At 44.2% G+C, this 22,127-nt stretch overlaps 1 protein-coding gene across 8 annotated transcripts in view; it reads right to left on the reverse strand.

Annotated features, from left to right (window-relative positions):
* Positions 1-22,127, reverse strand: part of Arhgef37 (Rho guanine nucleotide exchange factor (GEF) 37) — a 50,364-nt gene that overhangs the window by 20,200 nt on the left and 8,037 nt on the right. For all 8 annotated transcript variants that reach the window (XM_013512371.1, XM_005380595.2, XM_013512370.1 and 5 more), the window contains 6 exons: positions 14,746-14,936; positions 13,230-13,353; positions 10,798-10,945; positions 3,618-3,817; positions 2,016-2,146; positions 1,292-1,399 (listed from right to left, as the gene is read on the reverse strand). In XM_013512371.1, coding sequence (XP_013367825.1) covers positions 1,292-1,399; positions 2,016-2,146; positions 3,618-3,817; positions 10,798-10,945; positions 13,230-13,353; positions 14,746-14,925 — 891 coding nt within the window. In that variant the 5' untranslated portion in view covers positions 14,926-14,936. The remainder of the gene's footprint in view (positions 1-1,291; positions 1,400-2,015; positions 2,147-3,617; positions 3,818-10,797; positions 10,946-13,229; positions 13,354-14,745; positions 14,937-22,127) is intronic.

The raw sequence follows: 22,127 nt of genomic DNA on the forward strand, positions 1-22,127 counted from the left end.
TTCTTCTCCTTTTTTTTTTTTTTTTTTTTTTTTTTGTCTTTTTGAGACAGAGTCTCGCTCTGCAGTTCAAGCTGGCCTTGAGCTCACTTTGTAGCCCAGGCTAGTCTCAAACTGCCAACGATCCTCCTGCCTCAGCCTTCCGCGTGCTGGGATTACACGCATGCCCACCATGCCCGGCAGGAATTTCTTTCTCACTCCGGAATTTCATGTTAACAATGGATCTGTATCTAAAGAAATACAGCCTCAGTGCTTCCAAATATTCACCTGCCTAGCAAATGTCCTCATTTCTCTCTGTCAAGGCCCAATACCTACAGGTTCCTCCCTCCTTTTTCATGAGCTGGCTCAGAGCGCCTTCCCTTTCCTGCTCACTGTGCTACAGTGAGATCCTGGCTGTTCAGATCCTCCTATTGGGGACCTTGGACAGCGCATGCATAAGCAAGGACACTGACCCTGATGCACGGAGGAACACAGAGCCATGACCACCTTCCTCTTGCATGCTTCCGACAATGCCACCCACCTGCCATTACCCACAGAACCATTATCATCCCTGACCCAGTGCATCTGTGCAAATGGATGTGACTGAAACCTCGCCCTCCAGGCAGCAGGATGGGTCAAACGAGTCACCACAATGACAAGGGGGGAGCGGGGATTCTGGCCCACTAAGCGACATCCTAGGTGGACATACAACCTGGTGGCCCGGTGGGCTGAACTCAGTTTGAAGAGGGGTATCTTCTGGGGCCCGCATAGCATCTGAATTTTCATTTACCTAGTTGCTCACACCAACACATCAGGGTATTCCCCCTACAAATCTGGACTTCCAGGGTCTTGTTGCTGTTACTATGGTTTTCAGTCAGAAGAACTGGCCACGCCAGACCCACGTTCCCGCACAGCAACAGTCGCCCAAAGTCAGGTACGAGTGATTCCTTTAGATCACTCACTCAGCATCGGAATTTCAAATATCACACGTGAGTCTGCCGGACACGTTTCATAAACAGCGTGTCGGAGGCGGGGCTCCGATCCTGTCACAGTGTCCATTCCCTGCACACCCCACTCAGTAGGGAAGCTGCCTGCCTGGCGTCTTCTGGCACCTGAGTCTGTCTCCCTGGAGAAGCGGGTGTGAGCCCAGGGAATTGTGGGGCTGCTCTTGTGTGGCGGCACTGGGGGCAGGGTGTCAGGCAGCACAACTGACTGGGTGACCTCACCCACCTGGTCCTGCGGCTGATGCCTCCGCGATGTGTGAACTCGGCCACCAGCCCAGACCTACCCCTTATGAACTCCACAGGGTCCTCACCTCCAAGTTATCCAAGTAAGCAGCCACGTTGCTCTTCAGCTCTGTCACACACAGAGACACCCAGTGGAATCTCTCCTCTAAGTCATCAAATTCCTTATCTTCTTCTGTCTGGAAGTGAAGTGTTGCTCATGAGGGCTGGGAGGATCCACAAGGGGGCAGTGTACAACCAGCTCCCGCATCCCAAGCCTCACTGGGGACAAGCTTTCCACAGACTCGCCCACCAGAGCTCCTTCCTCCAGCCCCAAAGCTGAGTGCGACAGTTAAGAAAACAGTGTGACTCAGTGACTTTTCATTTGGACCGTGGAATCAGACACATGAGCGTGGAAGTCCTGGTTCATTTGCTTCCTAGCAGTGAAACACACCACGGCGTGTGTTTTACCCTCTCTGTGTCTGTTTTCTTGCCTATCTGCCAAATGAGGATAGTAAGAACACCAATTTCATTGTATGGATCCAGTAACCCTGGTTTACAGGAAGACCTCAACCTCAACTGCTACTAGTAGCTCTCTTGGCACAATCCCAGAGATCAGCTCTCTTATCTGCAGAGATACCCCAGAAGATGGGCTCACACTGGCTCTTCAGAAACAGGGTCCTCTTTGGGGCACCTCATTATCTCAGCCTCAGCTGCCTCACTTCAGGAAGGAGCCTCAGCCTCCTGCCTCACCTACTGCACAGATTCTGGTCCCTTGGGAGGATGTGGGTGACTTCCTACCCACACCATGCTCACCCTGGGCACCAGCCCCGCCTCCTGCTTCAGCAGCTGGCTCAGCCGGGTGGTTTTCTTGGAGAGGGTATGTGTGTTGATTCGAGCCAGCCGCTCCCGGAGGGTCAGGTGCTCTACTTTGGTGTACTTGGAGGCTGCACCAACACAGGAAAGGGAAGACACCTTCAGTAACCAGGGCTGATCCAGGAAGCCAGAATCCCTGACACACCTTGCTGGTCCCTCTGCTCCATCAAGATCCATCATCAGAATGGGGAGTCACGGAGGGAGAGTTCACTGCTAGGGCCCTCTGTCACAGGTGTGAGCTTCCCACCTGCCTGACCTTGGCACGTCACCACCCCTCAGGGCTTCAGGTGCCTCATCTGTAAAATGAGGCTGGCCACCTTGCAGAGTTGCTGCGAGGATTACACAAGGCTGCAGGTATGAAGAGATGTCATAAAGAAAGTCCCAGAAAATAGTGATTTGTCCAGGATCCCTTGGCCAATTTTAGCCAGTCCAGCTGGAAGCCGCACTTCCAGCCCTGGCTCAGTGCTTCCTACTCATCTAGTACCTGTCATCATGGGTGGAGAAACAAGCAGGGAGGAATCGAAAGACACCACATACAGTGTGGCATGGTGATGAGGACCCCAGGCCTCAGTGTGAAACCTGGCTCTGTCCCTTACCAGCTCTGTGACCAGTAACAGATGATAAAAGCTCTCATTTTACCCAACTGTGAAATGGGGTTAACAGAGCCAACCTCAGAAGCTTAGCACAAGAGTCAAGTAAGATAAAGAAAGAAAGATAGCTCAGTTACTCCTTAAAAACATCAACTGATCACTACCCTCTTTGATCACTGTATACTGTATACATATGTTGAATTATCACAGTACCCCATAGATATCTGCACAACTGAAATAATAACTTGAAAAGGAAATATCAGCTAAGTTATCATGACCATATTAACTCTGTGTGCAACTAAGTGGCTCTATACTTGGGACACTGTTCCATTTTCCAAATCTTTCTATTGCAGCAACTAAAAAGACAGGGTCCACCCTGCCCGCACTCCAGTATTCAGTTCTCCACATTGCAGCAGCCACATACTTTGGACGGGGTTGACCTCACTGGCTCATGGGATAGGTGCTTACTGGACCAAGCCAATCCACAGAAACCTGTCCTCGTGGCAGTGGTGGCTGGTTCGGTAGTGATGGGCTCATACCCAGGCCTAAGCTAATCAGTTCATGTCATTTTCCTGACCACAGTGATGGCTTCATGGTGAGCACGCAGCCTGTAGGTCTTCACACCACGAAGCGCCAACTCAATTTTTATGGCTAAAGGGAGAGAAATCCTATTTTAACATAAAGGGTATGGGTGTGTAGACACAAGTTTTAGAACAACAATAGCCACTTAGTACTCTGAGGGAAACCAGCTTGAAGATGAAGCCAATATAAAGAGCAGGGACAAGAGAACGCCAGGAACATGCAGTTACAATTTTGATCAAATCAAACTTAAAGCCTATATTATCTGGATGTATAATTACAAGCACCACTGTATCTTCTTTATTGGTGAAGCCAGTGTTTGTAACTGGACGCATTCTCACTGACATAACCCCTAAAGGTCCCAAGTTCTTACCCACTTCCTTGCGCATCTTGTACTCATTGATGTTGGCATTCACGTCCTGGAGGGCAGAGGTTGCCCTCTGAAGGACGGGGTAGGCACTGGCATCAGGGAGTGTGTTCTCCAGGATTTTCTGCAGCAACAATGGGTACTTGGTAATCCTCTGCAGAGGAATTACCAGTATGAAACTGAGGCCTGAAGGTCCAGCTTGTGGCCTAAGGGAGAAGGCTGGTGTTAGGCAGGTAAAGCCCACCATTCAGGGCACCTGGAGCCCTGGGCTATGTTTGTACAATCTCAGGCAAGTCACTCTCTCCCCTGTGGCCCTCACTGTCCTCATGAGTAACCTGTGAGGTCCAGATGCTGGACGGGCAGTGTCAGTCCCAGCCTCGCCTCCCCACCTGTACCAAATCCAATGGCCCACTTTCTGCTCTCAGCTTGCAGGTCTCTGCCACTTCCCCTTGAACACATTCTTCTCTCAGCCCTAGAGACCCCAGGCTGTCTTCTCTTCACTCCAAAGGCTGCTCTCTCAGCCTTCTCTGCTGCTCTGTCTCCAACACTGAAGTATTCCAGGGCCTCCTCTCCACCCGCCAACTCTGTTAGTGACCTCATCTGACCTTATGGTTTTAAATACATCCCAAGCCCACATTTCTATCTCTAACTTCTGTGTATCTCTAGCTTTCTATCTCTTAACTCTATGTTGAGCATCCACATGATATTTCACTTAAATAAAATGGCCTGCTGCTTTTTGAGAGTCTGGAGGTTCTAATAAGGGAGTGCAGCTACTCACAGACCTTTGGTTGAACAGTCCTCCTCTCTACGGGGATGGGGGGCTCAGCTACTGCCTTTGACCAAGTGTGTACCTTTGGGAGGGACTCACACAGAGCAGTGAGGGAGTCTCTTAGTTACTTTTCTGTCAGTGCTAAAACAAAATACCTGACACCCAAAGTTAACGAGGGAAAGGTTTATTTAGCTCAAGTCTGTAGAGGTTTCAGTCCATAATCGGCTAGCTCCAAGGCACAGTGGCTTGGCAGAGGAAATGACAGAGGAGAACCAGTTCAAGGCAAGCAGAAGATAACAAAAGCAAACAAGCAAGGGACCTTAATAGAGTCTTTCTAACCCTTATACTTTATTCAGGCTACTTAGGGTGGGTAGCGCTCACACCCTTAATCCTAGTGCCTTTGGGCCTAGCAAATGCACTATGAATCAATTCTAGCATTAGACACCCTAGATCTAGCCACCACTGAAAGTGCCACACCTATGACTACATGACACTTTGGGGATGGGGCATCTGGACACAAACCATAACAAGGAGGAAAGGGACACCCACCAGGCCAGCCAGATCAGCTGAATCAACCCTGGCGTCAATGCAGTGATGGATATTGCAATCAGGTCGCCCTTACACCCTGTTGCTATTTATTTGGTGGGGGGCAGTTGGGATTTTTTGAGACAGGGTCTCGCTATTTGGTCCAGACTAGCCTTGAGCTCACTATGCAGTCCAGCTTGGCTTTTACTTGTGGTGATCCTCCTGCCTCAGCCTCCCAAATGCTGGGATCATAGGGATGTGCCACCACGCCCGGTCTCTGCTGTTTTTTTAAAAAATCACAGGAACTTAATTTTTCAAGATGCATTTAAGGTAGAAATACTGTGTGCTTTAATATAAAGTTGTAAATAGCTGATTTATAACAAAAAAATCATAATTCCTGTAACTTCTTTTAAAGTTTATCACTTCAATAGATGAAACAAACAATAAAATGTTCACTCTTGTTCAGTGTAGGTGGAAATATGGGAATGTGTGCTGCATTATCCTACTTTTTTAAAGGTTTGAAATTGTTATTAGAAAAAGTAAAAAAGAAAACAAAGCACTGGAACAAATGCAAATGGTGTTGCGGTCTATTCCAGAGGCGCCCTGATGGATGGATGGCCGTGTCCAGGCCCCTTCCTGATGTCTGGAATTTCATCTGGAGTCCCCTGTGTCAAAGGCAGCTGGGAACAGGGTCTAGCAAGCTTTTCTAGATGATGACTGGTGTCCAGGAAACCCACAGAATTTCAGCTTGTAACGTCCAAGTGTGCTGCCTATAGGAAGCAAGTGCTGTTCAGCCCCATTGCTTGGTCTTTCGCTGGTGTCTCCCTTGCCTCTGCTTCTTCCTAAGGAAAAATCTCCAGACCAAATGTCTAAGGAAGATCAGCCATGAGGCCAAGAATAGGCAGAGCAGGTGGGACCGCTCCAGGCTGCATGCATGGGGAGGCGAGCGGGGTTATCCAATGGGCCGCCTCCACTGTCCATCTGTTCCCACCCAGGGTGTCCTGGAGCTTGGCTGACAGTGGGGAGTGGAGGTGGAAACAGTTGGCAGATATTTGCAAAATTCCATCCTCTGAGCTTAATTTTCCTGGGAAAGAGCCAACTGCCTCCTGGGAAGCAGTTTTACCTTACAAGTGAAAGGGCATGGGAGATAATCCCTCAGAGGGAGGATCACATGCCTTCTTCAAAGTCAGCGAGGAAATCATCACTAACAAACTAAAACCACTACTAATGCACAGTGGTGGCTGTTCACATTTATACCCTTTCCAAGGTAATTTGGAGAAAAATTTTATGTAATCTTTTAGGTGGACACCAAAACCAGAAGAACATGCAGTTCTGGATGAGTGTGAGGAAACAGGACTTCTTCTAGTCTCTTGGCGGGAGTATCACTTGGCAAAGACTTCTTGGATAGCAGTTGGGCAATTCATGAAACGTACAAACCCTTTATTCCACTGACCCCACCTGGGAAACCTACCCAGAAAAGTACTGGTTTAAGCAAACAAAGATAAAGGTAGAAGTTATTCAGCAACTGTATTTATGATTGCAAAAAACTGAAAACAGTCCAAAAATCCACCAACAAGGGATGACTCAAATAAATCAGTCTATAAGCTGTCCTGGAAGGAACTCTGTGTAGCCATTAAAAAGAACATGGGAGAACTATTCATACTGTTGTGAAAAGATATTCATAACTATTCTGATTCAGTGAGAAAGCAAGTTCTAGAACAGAATGTAGAGTAGAACACCCCTTAAAAATATATTCCCTGCTTGTCTGTCTGCTTATCTACCCATCTGTCTGTCTGAAAATATACAGAAGGAAATTTGGATGGAAAACGTTAACTACTGGGAGAGGAACGAAGAAATTCGAGACCAGGAGAGAATGGACTTTTACTTTCTATATCTGTGTATGCTTTTCTTTTTCTTTTTTTTCAATAAACACATGTTACTTTAAATTTAAAACAAACAATGAACTGATAAAGGAAAAGAAAGATGGCTCTGTGCCTTGTCCAAACTGAGCTGCCTCAGCCCTCATTCTGGAACTTGGGTGTTTGTGCTGGCCCGATGCAAGTCTGTCTCCACCCTTAGGATACACCTTAGGCACACCACCCTATGCCTATGGCAGAGCTCCCTGCCCGCTGCAGAGGGGCATCTTTGATCTGCTTGGCCCTCAGAGGCAAGTGTTCCCTTGAAAGATAGGATAAAATGAACATATGCCCAAAGAGGTAAATGACAGGCATTTTGGAACCACACAGAATCTCATTAGAAGTACCATCCATGCTGATATCTAAGAAAGTACTACTTTTGGCTAGCATGGTAATTCTGGTTGGCCAAGTTCAGGAAAGTATCCAATGGCCATAAGCACAAGAAAGCCAAGATCATTGTTTCATGAGGGATGAGATCAAAGAGCATGCTCCTGGCATAGCCTGAGACCCAGTGCTCTGGCTCAGGGCTCCTGGGAACCTGCAGGCCTTGTGGGTACAGGCATGGAGTGGGCAGGGACATCCCTCTGAACATTCACAGACTAAACAAAGGCTTCGAAAGTGCTGTGATTTTGAGAACCATAATATCTGTAACACTTGAACTCTATCCATGACACGGCATAACACTGGAACTTACCACAACACTACCTTTTACACACAACACGCAAGTCATCTGTGAGAATATCACCCTGCCTTGTGTTCTCTGCCTCCCCAGGGGGTCATGTTATTCCTACTTCAATCATGTTATTTTCTTCTTCCTCTTACCATATACAAGGAAATCAGATATGTTTTCTAATAGCTATTCTACAGTACATGCTCTTCTGATCCTTCACTTTCCTGTGTACTGCTTGCACAGAATGGCATGTCTTTTTCTTCCCTTCAATCCAGACTTATTTGTTATAAGTAGATGTTAGCATCTGAATGCTTCATTATGTCTTTTAATGTCATGTGGCCCGGCATTTGCATAAGGAAATAAACATTTTATTAGAAATTTTCTTTTCTCTCTTTTTTACTCTTTTGTTTCTCCTTTATATTACAGTTAAGTCATCAAATTGATTCTTTAGTTCTGAATATTAGGTAGGACTCTTCTCAAGCCCTATCTCAGGATCATAAATGTTTTCAATATTTGTTATAAAGAGGGGGCAGTGAGACTGATGGAGTTGAGAACCACAGCATGGTCTCAGAAATAATATAATTCCCACTCAGCTAAGACAACTAGAATAGCTGGAATTCATGGAGTGTCCCTTGGGTCACTCCATGAGCTACCTTACTACCTTACCTGTAAGGGGCGATCCAGGTCTGCCACCAGGTTGCCTGGCTCCAAGGCCTATGAGAGCAGCTCAGACCGCAGATGATGTAAAGAACAGCAGCTTGGTGCCAACTAGGGCTCCACTAGCACTGTTAGTATGTCTGTACCACATGCCAACACCAAACGTCTGGGAAATGTTATACCTTAGCCTCTAGCTTCTCCTACGAAATCAACAGACCTGGCTACAGGGAATCACATTCCACATGACACCCAAGGCAGGTGGTTTGCAAAACATGGCTGTAATTATTCCCCTCCTTGTCTCCACAACCCTTTGAATGTGAATTTGGAGGGCCTCCCACCCAGATGTGAATCTGTTCCCCTCCCCTAGATCTGGGCTAGCTGTACATGACTTGAGTGACATGGATGCTTCTGAAAGGCCTTGCTGTCACCACTGCCCTGACAGTCTTCAACTGCCACATGAAGCAGCCATCCTGCAGGAAGAAGAGAGAACCCGTGGCCACAGCACAGCCATCTCAAGTGTCCCAGATCGTGAAAGAGCTCAGCCAAGATCAGCAAAGCCCAGGAACTGCAGATCCATTGGTGCTCTTTCACGGCAGAAGAATCTTTCTGCTGGCCCCAGTTAAAGTGCTAATATGCAGAAGCATGAGCTAAATAAATGTCTACTTTAAGCCATTATGTTGGGGGTGATTTGTTATCTGGCAAGAGCTACTTGATACAGACACAACCCCTAAGGCTGTGCTGCAGCTGCACTCCACAGGTGCCTTAGTCTTCACTCCTCCCTTTCATCCTACACCCAGCTCCCTGCTTCCCTGGTTCTGCCATCTACCTCACTGCTATAGGATTTAGAGGCCCTGGCAACACCTACATGTGCAAGACCCACAAGTGGGAAAAGGGCATAGTTACTTATGAAGCAAGTAGCTAGAAAATAGGTTCTTAAACAAAAAGACTTTGGTGGAAAGAGGGAGATTGAGGAGTGAGAAAAAGAAAAAGGAGAGATGACAGGAGGAGCCACACGAGATCATCACCTCCAAATCTACACTACTATTCTCTTGCTGCTAATGGGATGTCAGAATAAGATAAATTAATAATAACAAAAACCTCTGTTTTCCTCCACTACTCCGATTTTCAGAAAATGATCTTCATCTACCTCCATGTAGTGAGCTTGTCTTGGGGAAGACATAACCCTTTTTTATAGATAGAAAAGAATAAGAACAATTTGCAGGGAAGGATGAACAAATGACTCTTAAATACACAAAAAAGATGACCACCTTAAGTCATACGATAAATGTAAGTAAAACCGTATTGAGACACCCTTTTTCACCTGTTCCCCAGTGCAAATATCCTAACGTTTGACAACACATTCTGGTGCTGGGGCTGTAGGGAAACAGGCAGGCTCATCTGTTGCTGATGGGAATATAAAGTGATGCAGCCTTTACTGGGGGAGATGTTCTAGTTTATCAAAACATTCAACAGACACTCCCTTTGACCTAGAAATTCCTCTACTGGAAAAGTATCTTACATTTAAACTTGCACCAGAATGAGACAACTTATATTAGTGAATAATGAATAAACATTGTAGTGCTGTCTATAATGTCAAAAGAACAGGAACAAACCAAATGTGTGTCTACCCACAGAGACCAGTTAGATAAACTGTGGTCTAGCCACCTGGAGGAAGAACATGCCTACAGTCAAAGGATCATAAATTGTTATGTGTTGAAATCAAAGACCTCCAAGAGAAATATAAACATAATGAGATTTTTAGAAAGACACAAACTTTCATTTAAAAGTCAGAAAACTAAGGGTGTTTGGAATTGCTTGTATATACAGAGAGGAACTACACATAGATACATAAGAAATTCTAAATGGTTACCTTAAGTTTTGGGGTGGTGATTGGGTAGATAAAGGGACAGAGTTGGGAAGGTTTTTTTTTTTTACTATATAAATGTTTATGTGTTACAGTTTTTGAATCATGTAACTATGTTACTCATCCAAAATTTTACAGTTAAAAAATGTGTTCTCTGCATTTTTCTACCTGGACTCCCACCCACAGCTGCTAGTTTGGGCTGTGAGGCCACTGGGAGTAGTTCCGACCTTTTTCCGTGGGGCGGGACTTCAGCCTTCTGTAGAGAGGGGCGTCAAGGTGATACACACCTGCTTCCCATCCCTGGTACTGACTGCCCCTGCTTCCTACCATGTCACTGCCCTTCCCTACCATTGCCTAAGTGCTGTTCACTAAGTGTTTCAGGTTCTGTGCCTCTGGCTATATCATAGGATGCTGTGCCCTGCCCCCCGGCAGATGGATAAAGCAGTGATCAGCCTAGGCCAATAAAATGTGAGAAGAAATGGATAGCACTTCTCAAATCGAGGCTTCAAAACCAGCACTGGGCCTCTACAGCTCTGGAGTCCTTTGTTAGTTACTGCCAGTGCTCCAGACAGCGGCTGCTGAAAGGGTGGATCCTGGAGTGAGGACGAGTGAAGGGGAGAGTCCCCAGTGGATCATGACATCTGAAACCGTGAGGTTTGGGAGCTGCTTGACTCAGCAGCATGGCTTGGCCTGGCCTGACTGATAACTGACTCATTCTGGAGCAGCATGAGCAGCCCCAAGCAGGGCTCAGATAAACTGTCAGGCTCAGTGGTCACACTACTCACAGCACGGTCTGAACGATGCTCTGGATCTCCTGCTGCAGCTCTGGCTCCTTCCGGTATGCTTCCAACAGCAGCAGGGCCTGCTCATAGTTGGCACAGTAGACCTTATAGACCTGCTCAAAATCCTCTTGGAATTCCAGGAATAAGTTACCTGACGGCAAACAAGCGAAAGGGGCTTTCAGGGTGTGTGTGTGCGTGTCCTCTTGCTGGGAACAGGTAGGCAGTGAGTGAGCCACCCCTGCTCTGCAGTGAGCCTGCCAGGCTTCACCAGCCTTCGCCTTAAACAGCCTCATCTCCCGAGTTTCTGTTCTTCATCTCAGTTTTATGAATTGCTGAGGGGCTGAGTGGCAGAATGGTGATGAGCATAGGCTGCTGACCCATGCGTACAAGTTAAATATCCTTATGCTTAGAACAGAACCATTTGGAATGTGGGAACTCTTTTCAGATTTTGGAACTGTCACGTGTACATAATGAGATATCTTGGGAATAGGACCAATACTAAACTCAAAAAAGAAAAAAGAAAAAGAAATAAAGAAAGAGCTATTAGGAAGGTATTAGAAATACTCAGATGTTGGAGACCACTACCAAGTGTCTCTGAGCAGGATTTACTATTAACCATTTGGCTTTCTGTGTTTACTTGTGAGTTGCCTGAAGCTTAGGCACCTTGTCTGAAGGTGGGCAGTGGACTCATAGTAAGTAAACCTCTGTGAGTCCCTGGTCACCCTGAGGCCTGTATTGACCTGTGAAGCTGTGAATCCGCAAAGGACAAGATAAGGCCACAGCTGAGGATGTTTGGCTCCAACCCCAGTTAACTACAAGGAGACTGCAGCTGCAAGCTCCACACTCCTACAATAAATACCAACCTAAAGATAAGGTATTTCTCCTGACTGACATACTTGGGAAAATTCTCCCAAGGTCCTGTGAGATTCCTGTGTTTTCTTGAATATTCTCCTCTTTTGTTTACATACTTACTACTTGGGAAAATTCTCCCAAGGTCCTGTGAGATTCCTGTGTTTTCTTGAATATTCTCCTCTTTTGTTTGAAAACCAAATAAATACGAGCTGCCCAGAGACATCTTTGGCTAAACTCAGAGAATATCAAAGCTGTAAGAGAGTGAGACCCAGGGCTGGGAATTTAGCTCAGTGCCACAGCGCCTGCCTGGCAAGCACAAGGTCATGAATTCGATTCCCAGTACCAGAAAAAAAAAAAAAAAAAAAAAAAAAAGGAAAGAGTGAGACCCTCCTGGAGCCTTGAGTTCATTTCAATTGTCTCATTTATCTAAGCCTTCGCAGTCCACTCGCTTGGGAGATTGTGGACCTGATCAGTCTGCAGTAACTAAGGGTTATTTAACCCGATACTCAGACAAGAGAATTTGGTGGCTTTCCAGGGAGGAAGCAGTGAAGGTAAAGAGAACTGTATTAACTACACAGGGCAGATAGGAAGCAGGGACCACAGGAAGTGCAGCTGACCCTACTGTCTGACAGAGACACTGGCTGGGCCTCTGACCAGGACCAGCCTCCCTGGGGGCACAGCAGCTGATGCCCAGAGAAGCACAGTCCAATTAGAAGTCCCCACAGTAGGATTAGCTCCTCAGGACTATGTCCCTTCCCCTGTGTAAGTCCAGCCAATCCTCAGAAATAACTCCCAGGAGCAGCTCCCAGAGCCAGGAAGAACATGACCAGGAAAGATAACCCTAAGCTACAGCTAGGGAGGGTCTGTGCGATTGGAGGAGGTCAGCTGCAAGGTTCCTGCAGAAGTGACCCTGGAGTGAGACAATATGTGTCAAAGAAACTATCTTGCACCAATGTGGCTGGCGCAGGGGTTCTTTGGTCACCGAAGGGCAGAGAAGGTGAACACCCAGAGAGTGAGACATAGAATGCCCAACACACCAAAGTAATGGCTTTTCCTCCCCTCTTGTCCTTTCATTTTGGGGAAGGGGAAAGTCTGTTAAAAGACTGCTCAAACAGCCTTGCCTCAGGCCTAAGAATCTCTTAAAATGCTTTGGCTATCCTTTGGAAAAAAAGGCTTCCCCTGCATAGCAAGAGCTGGCAGGAGCCAAACCAGTGACCCGGCAAGTGGTTGCACTCGAGAGAAAAAACACCATGCGGGCTCTTGTGTCTGTTTTTGGCTAACCAGAAGGGGTGATGGATGAGGAGGGTCTATGGCTTGAATGAATACCCCAAAGTTCATGTGTTGGGAATTTAATCGCCCATGCAACAATGTTGAGAGGTGGCACCTTTAAGAGGCGATGGGGCATGGGGACCCGATGTCTGTGGGCTGGTGCTGCCTCTGGAGTGTTGTGTTTCAGAGATTCTAAAAGCAGATTCTCTCTGAGCTGCACTTCCCTGGCATGCTGGATAGTTCCGCAGTGACCATGAGATGAGGACATTTGCACAGGAAATGAAGACCAACAACCCACTAGGTCTTCCGCTCACCAATCAGGTACACTTGCTCCTCTTCCTGGGACGCTGTCTCCTGCAGACCATGCAGAAATCTGCTGCTCACCTGGACGATCTCATCGATGTTGGAGAACAGGACATCCAGATCTCCCTGCGGCAGCTGAAAAGAACAAAGAAGTCACAGAGGTGGATGGGGGCATCTGACTAAGGGGCTTTATCTGCAGCCTTTGCAAGTGTTTCCGAACTCTCAGCCCACCATGGTCCACTACTCTTGGGAAGACCAACAGCCCCAGTGGAATGTTTGTTAGGATTTAAATCTTACAAGTTAGGTATTTCTACTACTCTACAAAAAGAGAGGAAGACATGGATATTCCGCATGGGAGGAAAGGGCAACTGGGTTTTATCTTAAGCCTGCTGCCAACTGTCATTTTTCTTCTCCCAATTTCCCCATCTGTCATTTGACAGTGGGAAACTTGGTATCTTTCCAGCTCTGATATACTTGGCATCTACCACCACTCCCTGAGGATGCATTCCAAACTCCACACCCTATTGCCAGGCTACACCGCTGTGAAGACAGAGGCAGGGCATCTGTGTACACACATAGGCATGGAAGTATGTGTCAGAGGCACAATCAGGTGGGAAATGTATCTGTAGAGTAATGTCTAGAGTACATTCCTAGTTTTGCTAAAATAAACAACAGCATATGTTGATATATTTTTGGTGCCCTCAGAGAAAAATTCTAAATTCTGAAGGGTGAAGGAAATATTTTACCTTCTACATTGTTTACTTGGTATTTCATTCACTCAAGAATTACTAATTGAAAGTTCAGTATTTATGTGTCAGAACTGGGACTATGTCAAACTAACAGTCTGCCTGTCTGGAACTCACATCCTTGCAATTTTATAGTAAGAGACCTTATTTCTCTAAACTACAAAAAAATGTGAAAAATTAACACCAATAAAAACCTTTGAGAGTTAAACTCTTCATGTCACTACCCTGAAAATGAAACACGCAGAATGTAGGTCAGTTCAAATAATCTGTTCTAAACTGGAATAGAGCTTATGTATTAGCACATTTAAATTTTTTAATAATTCCGTTTATTGGTATAATTTACATATGCATAATGATCATATCCATCATAGGGAATTTGTACCTGTACATGAAATATCTTAGTTCCTGTTTAAATCTTGTTTTTTTTTTTTTTTTTTTTTTTTTTTGTGGTGCTGGGGATGAAACCCAGGACCTTATGCATGAAAGGCAAGACCTCTACCACTGAGCCACACCCCCAGCCCAGCACACTTAACTTTTGATTGTTTCCTCCCCATTTAGCAAATGAATACACTAATGTTGTGCCCTATGAGGCCCTGCTGAAGGTAGCACGGCCAGTAAGCAGTAGTCCTGAGGGTTCCGTCCAGATCTGCCAGACTCCACACTCCTCACACTTCCTGCCTTTAAGTCTGCCCCAGGGACAGACTTAAAGGAAGTGAAGTCTCAGAAGCAGACCCACATTTGCTCCTATAAAGACAGGTTGTGGGTGGCCTTTCTCAAGTACCTGCTGGAGACGGCTCCTGATGTCCGAGGCACAGAGTTGGAGCATGTGCAAATAGGAGACCTCGGTGTCTATGAGCTCCCTGGTGGCCAGGCTCTGATGAAGCAAGGATCTGTCTTCAAGGCTCTGACCTTCGCCAACCAGACTCTCTGAGGAGGGCTCATCTGCCCCACAGTGGGCCATGTCTGCAGGTGCTGGAAAAACAGAACCATCCCAATTCATTTCCAGAGAGGTCTACTGGGAAATGTCCTTCATTTGAAGACAACAATTCATCAACATGCCTGAAAACATCTTTAGCTCCAAACTGTGTTGGATGGACTGTTTAGCACTTATGGGCAGTATTTGGACAGAATGAGGAGGCAATTGCTGACATCAGAGCATTGCTGACATTTTAATTCAGCTTCCTGAAACTCAGACAATGTGCTTCCCTGGCTTTTCTTCTCTTTTCTCCCCAGCTCGTGGCCCAGATTTCTTTATCTGGTTCAGCTCAATTCCCCTTGCCCTCTCTCCCAGTGGCTCCTCCGTCCTACTACCCCGAGAGGACATATAACCTATCACCTGGGCTACTGCCACAGGCCCCATGATCCTCCTCCGAACCCAAGCCTCTCTCTCCCACTGCCAGCAAACACATTCATCTTGGACTTGCTTCCAGGTTAAACTCCCTGAAACAAAGCTTGCGATCACAGTGTTCCCTGTTGTAAGACTTTAATAGCTCCCTGCTGCTCAGCAGCTCATTCAACCTCATTTTCCCCTCCAGCGGGAGAGGGCAGCGCTTTTCTCCACACCTGCAGAGTCATTTCAGCCCTCTTTACTTTTGCACCTGCTGTGCCCCTCCATGTTTCCATCCTCCAACATCATCCTTTCCTGATCCTCCCATTCTCACTCTACTAGCTCTACTTTCTTCTCTCAAACTCTCACTAGCCCTTTATTTCTAAATTTAAAAAAGACGAAGTACATTAGTGTGAACAAAATGACCTGGAAAACCTTCTTACTTCCACTTAAGAGATGCCACAGCAGCTGTAACACACTTCCCTCTCACTGCATTGGCGAACTTGGGAGTGAATAAAGGAAAGTCTGAGAACTGAACCAGGGGGAGCTGAACCACAGCAGGCAGCAGCTGAGCTCATCAGCTGTGGCCTAGAGAGGAGGCGTGGGCAGGGGAAAAAGCATGGCCAGTCTCAGCAAACCCAGAGACAAACTCCTTCATAAACTGGGCTTCCCCAGGGAAATGATGGGTCAGGAAAAAAAATTAGTCCACCCACCCTCACAGGAAGTGGTAAAAATACTTCTTTTTGGTGTGGGCCCTGCATGAGGAAAAAGCATCTCTGAAAATTTGTAAGAGGTATAAGGGTAGAAAATGGGTGACCCCTTTCCTGCCCATCAGAAGAGTAATCACCAGCACTCCCATAAGAAAGACAAATTAACTAAAAGAAAGCATAACAAACGTGCTTGGTTATAGTTTGGGGAGGTTGTTTGTTTTGTTACTAGGGGTTGAACCCAGGGCCTTCGCACTGGGGTACATTCCCCAAACATTTTATTTATTTTATTTTATTTTACTTTATTTCATTTCACTTCATTTCATTTTAAGACAAGGTCTTTCTAAGTCACAAGTGGCCCACACTGAGTTTGAACTTGTGATTATCATGCCTCAGCCTCACAGAATTCTGGGATTACAGGAATGTACCACCACACCTAGCTAGTTGCAGATATTTTGTCATAATTTTATGACACGGGAGCCTTCAGATTAAAGACCCAAAGACTCAGACTGAACTACCCATTTTATGCTTACATCAAGCAATCAGGACAGGCATGTCGAAAGAGGATTAAAACAAAAGGTCTAAGCCAATGCTGCCAACAGACTGAGTGGAGCAACTCCATGAGCATGTCTGTTTAGGTCCTTCTGAGTCTCACTAGGGAACATTCCTTCTTCCCTGTTGGGCAGGACCTTTTCTGGAATGGAGGTTTCAGTACCTACTATCAAACATGGTAGTAGGTCAGAGAACTTCTTTTGGCCAGCTTCTAGACAGAAAGGTAGGGTGGGAAAGGAGAAGTAATATTTTTAGGTTTTCTGGCTGGTTGTGAAGTAAGGGGTTATGTTTTGTGTGACCTGCTGTGGGAAAGAGAAATTCTAGTTTCTGAGGTTTGTCTGAGGGAGAACGAGGAGAAAGAGTAAGAAGGGTAGGAGGGCAGAGAGAAAGTTTGCTTCCGAGGCCTACACTTTGGGGTACCACCTTCTGACCTCCAACACAAGCCAACTGAGCTTTAGGTTTGGATTTATGCCACATGTGTCCCAGTGGCCCAAAGCTGAGACATCCACACAAAAAAGATGCTAGCATATACTCTGCTAAGTGGCCACACCCAGAGACAAATAAAATGTCTCAAGAAAGATTACATCTTTAACCTAGGCCACAGATAACTTTGTTCTGTAAATGAGTTAAGCATTCAAAATTAGAAGAATACCATGGTGAGCAAGCATCAGCAGAAATAACAAACAACAGGATTAGACCCCAAAGTATCAGATAAAAACTAAAAGAATGGGAGAAAAGGAAAGACATTACCAAAGAAAAAAAGACACATATGATTTTGAAAGTGGTAAACGTAACTTATGGAAATTTAAAAATTTAGTCTTTGAAATTAAAAACAGATTTGACAGATTATGAGAACATTTAAGGAAAAAAGGGTAGATAGGTCAGAAGAAATTGCCCGGGCTACTAAACAAGAGAAAAGTATGGAAAATAGTGGAGAAGATTAAAGCATATGGAAACAGATGAAAAAAGTCTAAGTAACAAATGAGTTCTAGAAGGCAAAAATAGAGTGAGAAGAGGTAATATTTGAAGAGAAAAGATTAAGAATTTGTACTAGTCAGGTGTCCATCTCTGGGACATACCTGGAACCCGCAATTTAAAGGGTGAGAGGTTGGACTTGGGTCATGGTTCAGGGGATTCAGTCCACGGTAAACTGGCTCCAGGCAGAAATGGCACAATTGGAAGGGGATAGAAGAGGACAGCTACTCACCTCATGCAGCCAGGAAGCAGAGAGAGCAAGGAGGAGCCTCAGAGGAAGACACACCCTTCAATGGCACAATCCCAGTGACACACCTCTTCCTAGCAGGCCCTCCCTCCTCATAGTACACTTAGCTACGAACACATCAGTGAATTAATCCATATCACCCCCATAACCCAATCACCTTTCAAAAGCCCTACCTTTTCATATATGAGCCTTTGGGGGGCATTTTAAATCTAAACCATAACAAAATTGCTCAGAATTTATAGAAGATGTGAATACTTAGATTTAGGAATTGCAATTCCAAAGCAGACTCAGTTTTTTTAAAAATCCACATCTAAACATGCTGAGGAGAAACTGGAATCCTGAAAGCCTAGGGAATTTATTTCATACACTACTGGGGAATGTGTTACACAAAAACAAAGAAATAAATCAAGAAAGAGGAAGAGACAGAAATCTGGTGATGGAACATCGCAGGGGCCAAAAGAGTTCTAGGACATGTGAAGAGGGAATCTAGGGAATCTTGACTGCAGGCAGCTCCAAGCAGAGGCCAGTCTGGTCTAGAGAACTCCAGAAGGTTCTAGAATGTCTTGAGCACTGATTTGTTGAAATAGTACAGAATTTGGTGTTTAACTAGGGACAATTACACAGATAATACACAGAAAACTAAGAAATCAATCAACCAACAGAAACAAAATAATTGTTGTAATAATTTTTCTGCAGAAAAGATCCTGTCTCATCTCCTGGAGAAAGAAATGTCATAACTGAGGGGTCAAGAGGAATCTAAACAGACAAGTCCTGGGTTTTTCTCCTCAGTCTATTTCCATCAGCCCATACCCTTTTTGTCCAATCATATTTCCACATGGCTGCTATTCCTTCTTCAAACCTAAGCAGAAAATCAGAGAGCTCCCCCTGGGTCTTTGGGTTTCCAAACTGAATGCTTTGTGTCAGGTGAAACTATGATTAAAAACATTTGTTATAGCTTCTTCTAGTGAATTTGTCTGTTGGCACTGTGGTTCAGAAGACTCAAGCCTTTAAAGAGAAAGTTTGAAACTTCTTACATAGGCTTTTTAAGGATATCAGGTGAGTTCTGAAATAATCAGCTAAAAAGATACAAGCAATTGCCCAGTAAGGGCTGGGGCAGGAAGGAATGGGAGGAGGACAATGTTCATTATTTTTCACAACAAACATTCTGGAATTATCTGCCTTAGTTTTTTCATAACAAACAGAAATATTTATCTCTTTAAATTACATGCTTTAATAACTAATGAAAATGAAACACTAAAAGCAAGAAGAAATGAGAATTTCTCAATTTTGCTAGCAATTACTATTCAAAAAATTGTATTCCTATATATTGATAACATTAATAATTATAATTTAAAGGAAGATAAAGCATAATTATAAAAAGCTGTAATAATGTTTATTTCTTAAGTACATTAATTAAGTAAATATGTATGAGATGCTTATGAAGAAAATTATAGTACTTTTTATTAGAATTTAGCTATAATACAGTCTCAAAATTACACTAAAATTTTATATTTTCTTCATAAACATCTCGTACTTATTACTCTTTACTAATTACAAGTAGAGATATAACATGATCATGGAGAGGAAAATTCTGTATCATAAAGATGAAAATTTCCCCAGGCTGATTCAGTACATTTCCAATAACACTCCCAGCCGATTAAAAAACAAAAATATCTTGGTGCCAGGCATGGTAGCACACACCTGTAATCCCAGCACTCTGGGAAGCCAAGGCAGGAGGATAAGTTGAAACCCAACCAGCAATTTAGCAATCTGGGGAGACTGTGTCTCAAAATAAAAAATAAGCAAGGACTGGGGTATAGCTCAGCATGAAGACCCTGGATTCAATCCCTAGTGGTATTAGGGAACAAGAAAAAGAAAAGTAAAGTAAAAGGCTAAGAATGGCTAAGGAAATTCTGAAGAAAAATGTTGAAAGATTTGTTCTGCCGGGTATTGAGACTTATTATAAAGTCATAGTAGTTAAGCATGTGGCACTGACAAAAAGATCAGTGGAACAGATTAGAGCCCAGGAACAGACCGTAGTAAACGGGTAAAGCTGATCTATGACAGAAGTCTCATTTAAGTCACTGGTAAAAGGATGGTCTATGGGATAATGGGATAATTAGCCTCCCATACAGCAAACTAAATAAATGTAACCCTGTATCACACCCAATGTAAATTCTACATGGATTAAAGATCTAAAAGTGAAATGCAAAACTAAAATTTTTAGAAGAAAACATAAAAAAGTTTGTGTACTCTCCAGATAGAAAGGATTTCTCCAATAAAATACACAATGTATAAACCCCAAAGGAAAAGACAGATGAAGACAGAAAAATCTGTCTACATTAATATTTAAATATTCAATTTATAAAACAATTATATAATCAAAGGAAAAGACTGGACTCAGGTCAGAAGATATTACTTATGAATGTAATATGCAGAAGTTTAATAGTTAGGCTATCTATAGAACTTTCATGAACCATTAAAACAAGGCAATGTAATAGAAAAATAGACAAAGGCAACTGTTTAGAATACAGTATTTTGGTTCATTCACCATGAGGCCCACCTTCTTCTATTGGGTCTTACTGTTATACTGAAATTAGAGTTAAAAACCAACTTCCCAACTCCGTGATTGCTAAGATTCTAAGGTGTACTTTCAGCTCCACCAATCAGATGGTTTTATCTGAACCTGGAATTTAGAACTAAGCTAGGAAGACAGGCGGTGCTTCAGGTACACATTTAATCAAACAAGTATAGCACTGTTCTGAAGTCAACAGTTCTGGCAATGCAATACATTCTGGCTGAAGTTGCAGAATCCTAAAACCAGCACCTGGATCAGCAGTTTCCCAATTCTCTAGTTTCCTGGTTGTTGCAGGGGGCAACAGCTCCTTTGAAGGGCCTTTCTTTTAGGATTGCTCTGGGACCCATCCCTAGAGCCTATTCTGTAGCCCACTTCTCCAGACTCCCTAATGAGTGACCTAATATTTCAGTATCCTCTTAAATCTCTTTCTGATTAAAACAAAATAATTTGTAATACCTCTGACTAAACCCTGGTTAATACAGAACAGGTAATTAACAAAAGAAGAAATTTAAATAGTTAATAACCAAGTGAAAAGATGATCAACTCACTAGCAACAAGGCAAATGGGAATAGTTAAAACCACAATGAAATACCATTTCCTGCACATTAGACTGGTAAAATGTTTTACAAAGCACCTATGAAAACGCAGATGAATGTAGAATGGTAATGTTTCATATACTGATACAATCAGGTAAAATGTTACAACCACTATAAAGAGCTATCTGACAGTATCTGGAAAAGTTGAAAATGCACACACTGTCAAGCCAAGCAGCTCTGCTCCTAGATACATCTTGCCTGCCAAGGATTTCTCCACATATACACAAGGAATTCAGAAAAGAACGTTTGTAGCAACAGTGTTAGTAATAACAGGAAATTAGAAACAGCCTATATTCAGCAAGGATTCAGAGAGGATTAAATGACACGTAACATAATTACACAATTAAACCACAAATGGACTTCTGAACAGTGAAAAATAACTAAACTATGTATTCATGTATCACTATATTGACACAAACATTGCAAAGAAGGGGGAAGAGCAAGTCCCAGAAAGGTCCCGAGAGTGTATTATTTTCTAAACTTTATAATACTGTGTGGCTTGTGTTTAGAGATATATACACAGGGAGAACAGGGTGACCATGACAGGTGTCCTTCACGTTGCCTTGTCACCCTCTTGACTCTGTTATCTTTAAAGCCTGTGGCAACCACGAAGCTGTTCTTCCTTTCCATAATCATGTCATTTCACTGATGCAGAATCACACAGTATACAACCTTATAGGCCTGGCTTTATTCACTTTATTCACGTAGCATTAATTCCCTGGGGACGTGTATAAGTTGTATGTATAAACACACCTTTTCTTGCCTTTTACTGCTGAGATATTCTATTTGTTTAAGAAAGTCTGAAGGCAAAATGACAAAAATGTTAAAATTAAACAAAGCTAGGAGATAAGTATGTGAGTATCTGCTCTATTGTTCTTTATAACAAACTTTCTACACGGTTAGAGTATTGCATAATATTTATGGTGGCACTCCCATCCAACCTCGGACATGGGAAGTTCAGGTCTAGGCTGACCTTCCTGGCTAGACACAGAGATCCTAGAGGTGAGGTAAGCACCTGTTCATCTTGTGTCCTCTACTGTGGCTCACAGTACCAGCAGGTAATACTACATATTTGCTAAATAAATGGTTCTTGCAATAGTAGTTTAGCTGGACGTGGTGGCTCACGCCTGTAATCCCAGCACTTGGGAGGCTGAGGAAGGAGGATCATTGTGAGTTCGAGA

Source organism: Chinchilla lanigera, unplaced genomic scaffold (genome assembly GCF_000276665.1).
Source record: "Chinchilla lanigera isolate Chin_1 unplaced genomic scaffold, ChiLan1.0 scaffold00014, whole genome shotgun sequence".
Lineage (NCBI taxonomy): Eukaryota > Metazoa > Chordata > Mammalia > Rodentia > Chinchillidae > Chinchilla > Chinchilla lanigera.